Here is a 7,077-nt window from a genome sequence, read left to right on the forward strand (position 1 = left end):
CGTCTTTTTTAAGTAAAATATCCATATATATTTTCTCATAAAGAGAAGCTAATTGTATATTAACTTCAGAAATAATAGTAGATATCAAATATGTAAGAACCTAGATGTTTCAAAGAAGTCGACATTTATATCCGAAACTTAATTAAACATGTATTACAAAAAGTACTAATAAAATTAATGAGTACAGATATCTTGAAATTTCAGGACCAGGTCATGTGGAGAAAATGACAGAATACTTCATCAGCTATACAAGTAAATATCAGCTTAGTAAGAATCAATGCCTCAAAAAATATATTAGTATCTGTAAAGATATCAAAAGCTAAACGTAAGTCGTAAACATAAATCATCGGTAATGTGTTATGTGAAGAGAAATTTCTGATTAGCCGTGTCAGTAGATATCTGCTTTCTAAATACCCAGCTACTTGAAAGATGTCGACAAAAAAAATATATTTCACAAAATGCACTAGTAGCAAAAGATATAACTGCAGATATCGTGGTGACTTCGGTGCAAAATGAAGTGGAGAAGCTACATGTATGAGAATGTTCAGATCAGCAATATAAGTAAATATCTGCTTGCAATAATTAAGTTTGTTAAATGATGTAGATATTTATATCTAAAGCTAGCTTTTTATTACACACACCAAAAAAAAAAAACAAACTGACAGCTGATTATATAACTTCAAATATCTAGGTCATTCAAGTGTAAGATCCTTGGAGAAGTTAGGAGAATCAGCATTATTAGTAGATATCAGCGAAGTAAATATTCCAATTTAATTAAGTTACACGAAAAGTACTAGTAGCTGAGTTAAATAATAAGTACAGATATCTTGGTAACTTCAGTTTCATATCATGTGGAGAGCCTGAGATATTCTTTTTATCTCTGATATTAGAAGATACACATGTATCAGCTATATAAAATTTTCTTTACTTCAATGGTGCAAACTTTTGTTTCCTAAAACAGCATTATATCACACAAAAAGAACTAGTAGCTGAGTATATTAGTACATATATCTCGGTAACTTCTGTGCCAGATCATGTGGAAAAGCTCAGATATTGTTTTTATCAATAATATCAGTGGATATCAGCGGTGTAAAAATCCTGCTACTTCAAGAATATCATGATTTTTCTCCCAAAAGGGCATAATTTTAAACGAAAGGTACTAGTAGCTATGTTTAATACTACAAATATCTTTGTAACTTTAGTGCCAGATCATGTGGAAAAGCTACTAGATTGTTTTCATCAAAAATATCAGTGGATATCTGCGGTGTAAAATCCAGCTACTACAAGAATATCAACATTTGTGTCCCAAGTTTGCTTAATATTACACGAAAGGTACTAGTAGCTGAGTTTCTTACTAACGATATCTTGGTGACATCTGCACCACATCATGTGGAAAACTAAGAGGTTGCTCTTATCAGCAATATCAGTTGATATCAGCGATGTAAAAATCCATCTACTTCAAGAATATCAAGATTAGTCTCCCAAAATAGCATAATTTTACACAAAAGGTACCAGTAGCTGAGTTTATTACTAAGGATATCTTGGTAACTTTAGTGCCAGATCATGTGAAAAACTCAATGATTGTTTTTATCAACAATATCAGTGGATATCAGCGGTGTAAAAATCCAGCAACTTCAAGAATATCAACATTTGTATCCCAAGTTTGCATAATTTTACACAAAAGGTTCTAGAAAGTTCAAGTCATTTACTAGTAGCCAGTTACTAGTAGTTAATTTTAATAACTTGTCGTAGCCAGCTATTAGTAGCCAGTTACTAGTAGCTAATTTTGCTTTCTACTAGTAGCCAACTTTACCCACTTTTCGTAGCCAGCTACTAGTAGACAGTTACTAGACAGTAGCTAACTTTACACATTCATTTCTTTATAGATTTGTAAAATTTAGTTTCTTTTTTGTCCAATTTTGCCCTGCAAGCTATACTAGAATTGTTTGAACCTTACTCATAAAATACATAAGTGAGCAGAGGGTTTATGAACGTCATGTGAATCGGTCGGGTGTGGATATATATCATTATATTCCTTACCTTGGCTACAAAGAGGCCCGTTCCACCCATCCTTACACCCGCTGTGACAGAAACCAGTGATTGGGTCACAGGATTCGTTGCCTCCACAAAATACTTTACAATTTTTGTCACAATTTCTGCCGAATGATCCCTCTTGACACACTAAATCAATGAAGAAATATTAGTGAAGTACAGTTTCTTTGGGAAATATGTCATGTTAAACTATTTATTACGTATGGAATTCTCTCCAAATATTATGCCATTCAATTTTTTTAAATTAACATTTTCTTTCGTTTCAGTCTTGTGTGAATTTGCTTGTAATTTAATTGACCATGTTCTGAATACCCAGTATATAATGTTGTTTTTTGTGCAAAATTATAAGTGTAAATAAGGTGTATTGTTAACTTACGATTAACCATAAAATCACATTTTTAAAAAAAATTCAATTTTAGGTAATAAAGAGAAATGTTTTTGCATTAATCTACTACAAGTCTATAGATGATAGTCATTTTGTTAGTAAGCTAACCATTTAAACAGAGCTGTCCCTCGTACCCCGGGTCACACCCTTCTAAACAGGAACCATTGATGTGATGACACTGTGTATCATTAAGACAATGACCACATTTCTGACTGCAGTTATTACCGAACATTCCACTGTCACATTCTACAAATAAATTGACTTTCATCTGTCTCTCCCTTTCAAATATATGACAACCTACATATACTGTAAAACAAGAAAAATGTTGTACGCGCCTGTTACTATACCAATAACTGATAGTTTTGTCAAGAAAATATTTACTTTTTTATTGTGAATCTCTAAAAATTTATAAATTAAAAAAAATTTAAACTAGTGCTAATTGTAACGGGGACCGTTACAGATGTCCCCCAAACGCTCCCCAACTCCCTTTTGGTGCCATATTCCCTGTAAGCTTCATTAAATAAGACAAACTCTATACATTTGAGACTTTAACAACGTTTAACCAGAAGTGTACCAAGTTCATTCAAATTTTATCATTGCACGCTTGCGCATGTGAATGCATGCATGACCATATCATCTTGTCTACACAATCTATATATTTTAATATACTAAATATTAAAGTATTTAATCCAAAAGTATTAAAAATACGCTCATTCAAGTGTATTTTTGATTTTACTCATTTCACGTGCACGCACGTGCATACATGAGCATGGTGACCATACCTTCTTGTAGAAGTCCATTACATCTACTTATGTTCCAAATCCCACCCCCTTTGGTTGAAAACCAAGGTAGTTATAGCTGTTTAAAGTTTAAGCCAATCAGATTGCAGCGCACGTACATGCACGTGTTTGCATGTGCATGGTGACCATACCTTCTTGTAGAAGTCCATTATATCTATCTATGTTCCAAACATCATCCTGTTTGGTTGAAAACCAAGGGAGATAGCTATTTAAAGTTTTAGCCAATCAGATTGCAGCGCACGTGCATGCACGTGTTTTCATGATAATTACTATATATCATATTGTAGGATACCCTAATGCATGGCTATGTTCAAAATTTCAAAGGATTTTGTCAAAAAACAAGAAAGATTATGCGGCTTTAGTTTCAGCCAATCAGAGCGAAGCGCATGAGATCTTGCTATTTTGACCATGTCATATTGTCTACGCTACTAATATATCCTTATATTATGAGTTTCAAAGCATTTCATCAAAAATGTAAAAAGATACGCGTATATCAATTAAATTGGTCATATCACGTGTTGCACGTGCACGCTCTTGCAAGCACGTGCGCGCAAAATGACCTTCGTTCCGCAAATCTACATAACATGCCTACTGACCCTAAAAAGGTTTTACCTACATCGGATGAGTAGTTTACAAGATCACTCCCGGACAAAAAAGTACCCAGGAAGAAGAAGAAGAAGAAGAAGAAGAAGAAGAAGAAACAGAGTAAAAACAATATGTTCCCCAACTTCGTTTGGGGAACATAAATATGAAATGTAATATTTTATCATATAAAAGCCTTTTTATTGGCTTTTAATTCTCTAATGCCCTTAATAACGCATACTTTGTTCACATCGAATTCCCTTCCATCCCTTTTTGCAGCCTCCATCACACTTTCCTGTAAATCTATTACATTGATTGGTTACTCCGCAGTTCTCACTGCAAACATGTCTACAATCACGTCCGTAATATCCTGCTTGGCAAGCTGATAAAAAAAATCACAAACTTTTAAGTATTGAACTAAGTCAGAGAATATTTCCGCATAGTTCCACTAAACATCTTTGTATATCAATATTTTTTTTAAAAAAATGTCCTGAAATAGATAAGCAACATGCAAGTACATATATACATCATAAAATATACATAATATAATATACGTAAAATTTTGCTTACAAGATTTGGTTTTGTACAAGTACGTTTTAATATAAAGTTTAAAAAGAGGCCAACCATTCTGGCAATTATCCCCTTCCACTCCCTCATTACATCCATTGAGGCACGTCCCGTTTACATGGTGACAGGTTTCCCCGTTACTACAGTAACCACAAGAGGAAGAGCAGTCTTGTCCATAGTAAAGTTGATTACAAACTAAAATAACATTTAATAAGATACAACATAAGTAGTAACGGATATAAAGCAAAATTAATATACAGTCGATTTACATAGGGTAAGTTACGACACATATTCCTTTTACTTAAAGGCCAGCTTCCAAGAGCAATTTTACGGAATGTCAATACTTACTTAAATGTTTTACTACTCTATCTTAATATAAACATATTTCTTCGATACTGTTTAAATTTAAATAAAAACTAAAAAAAAGATTAAACTGATTAGCAAAATCATATTAAGTAAAATAATACATTATATAGGAACAATGGATTGGTTATCTTAGAAAACCAGGCGACTCGCGAAGTCAAGCATGCACCCAGATTGGGAACGCTTGAAAAGAGGGAAATCCGTGGGCTCCCAAGTCGAATGTTAATTAGAGAATAAAAACAACCCCCAAATACTAGTATACTACAAAATGAACGAAATTTCTTGAAATAGGAAAGGTTTTTTTTCAAACGTTTGTCTTCAATGTTCATTATTTTATTACGTTATGTCATTTGAATAACTCAATTACATGTACGCCCAAATTTGTTGAACAAGACTTTTATTTAGACTTAAGGGGACCGACTACAGTTTTATTGTGTGAAAACTACAATATCGAAACTCTTCATTTTTATACCATATATAACTTACATTAACTTCAGTGTACATGCAAAGTTTGGGGGAAATCTACCGTCCAGGTATTTTTGAGGGACCGTCTCAAAATACAGGTATATTTACTATAGGATTATACAGGAAAATGCCAATTTTTAGCACTTAAAAGCAAATTATACAATTACTACAATAGACATTTTGTTCAAACTATAATATTTAATGAGTAATACTATATCATACAATATATGTAAGAAACACAAAATTCTACCGTCTTGTTACCAGAGGGTGCATCTCAAAATGAAAAAAATTAGCAAATTTTACTATTTATATAGAGTATTACAAAATATGACGCACACAATGGATTCACATGAAAATATAATAAAAATATTGGAGATATTCTCACATTTCTGTGTTTTAAATTTCAAGAGCCTATGTCTATTACTTTTTCTTTAATTATATTTTTATTACCCTTTTCTTTAAGAGCTACAGATTATCATAACGTCAAAAACACACTGCAACGACGTCAACTTACCTATCAATTGCAAAATCGGTTAAAAAATCAGTTATATCAAATTGTAATTACATTTTTATACCTATATTTTCTTAATTTTGTTTAATTTTAATAATTAAGCAGAAAAAGATGCATTAAAACCGTAAATACGCTTCATTTTACTATGATGCGCGAAATATTGCGCAATCGAAACTATAGTCGGCCCCCTTAATAGCCTTTCATTATTTGTCAATAAATAAATCTGTGCGAAAAAAAGTGACTTAAAATTTATATATCATACGGACATGAGGACCGACACACGAGGATAAAACGCCCTCTTCTTTGGAAAATGAAAGAGGAAATAAATACCCTGACTGCAGCGAGGACCTTGATACCCTGGCACACATCCTAGACAGTCCCCTGTAAAGACGTCACACTTAGCCTCCAGACAGTTAACAGGACATGATTTGTTACAAGTTTCTCCATAATATGTAGAGTTCAAGCAACCTGTTTAAAAAATATTCCTTTAGCCTCAGACTTTTGTGAATAAATACTTAGTAATTCGTACCCAGTATTTTTTCCTAATGTTTAATTGTTAAACCTACCGTAAACCTCTAATTCACAAAGTTCATTAAATGCATATCTGGAATAATAACTAGGATAAGACACATCCGGTCTCCTTTCGTTGTAGTATATGACGTATCTTCCGTGTATTGAACAGTTGATCCTCTGGTCCTCTGTTGGTGTGCGATCCAATGCTTGTATCTCATGAAAACAAAGATGACCGGCTTTTCGTGACGTTGTATTGGAAACGTAAAGATAAAATCCTGCAAATCGATGATACCAATTACCTGGACCTGCAAAGAGAAATTAAATGGATAATGCAAAAGCTCCATAACGTTAGGTGACAAGGATTCGATTCAGGAGGTTGGGGAGAAATAGAGAGACAGACAGGCAGACTGTTAGTAAAGAAGGGCAAAACAATTTGATTGAAAACATTGGTCGTATTTTGACTCAACTCTTTACAACTTACTGAAATGTTATGCAACATACACTTAATGCTCAAGTCACAGAAATATGACATTACCTTTTCCCAGCAAGCACTTTATAGCGCGGTTCAATTTCTGTTAAACTTTGCGTAAATGATATTATGACCTATCTTTAAATTAAAAAAAATAACTTTTCTTCTTTTATGAAAATTTAGCAAGTATAAAATAGAAGGAAATTGGCCTTAAATTAAAGATTAATTGAACTTTTTAAAGTGCGTGAAAAATGCGTGATTGCGGGGAAACGGTATATGTGTTGAAATGAGTGGCTGCGGGGAAGAGGATTCATACAATGTATTTGGTGATAAAGTCATCATTGTTTCACATTTAGAATTTGTAAATGTC

General features: G+C 33.0%; 1 protein-coding gene across 1 annotated transcript; it reads right to left on the reverse strand.

The window, feature by feature from the left end:
* Nucleotides 1-1,968: 1,968 nt before the first annotated feature.
* Nucleotides 1,969-6,543, reverse strand: LOC134245403 (protein draper-like; the record flags this gene model as incomplete). Its single annotated transcript, XM_062727695.1, has 6 exons — nt 1,969-2,181; nt 2,546-2,683; nt 4,061-4,201; nt 4,444-4,581; nt 6,056-6,193; nt 6,292-6,543. Coding segments are annotated over 6 exons (1,020 nt in total), but the record flags the coding sequence as incomplete, so codon positions are not given.
* Between the last annotated feature and the right edge of the window lie 534 nt (nt 6,544-7,077).

This window comes from Saccostrea cucullata, unplaced genomic scaffold, assembly GCF_032062105.1.
Source record: "Saccostrea cucullata isolate Sc308-1 unplaced genomic scaffold, CSIRO_AGI_Scuc_v1 ctg21093, whole genome shotgun sequence".
Classification (NCBI taxonomy): Eukaryota; Metazoa; Mollusca; class Bivalvia; order Ostreida; family Ostreidae; genus Saccostrea; species Saccostrea cuccullata.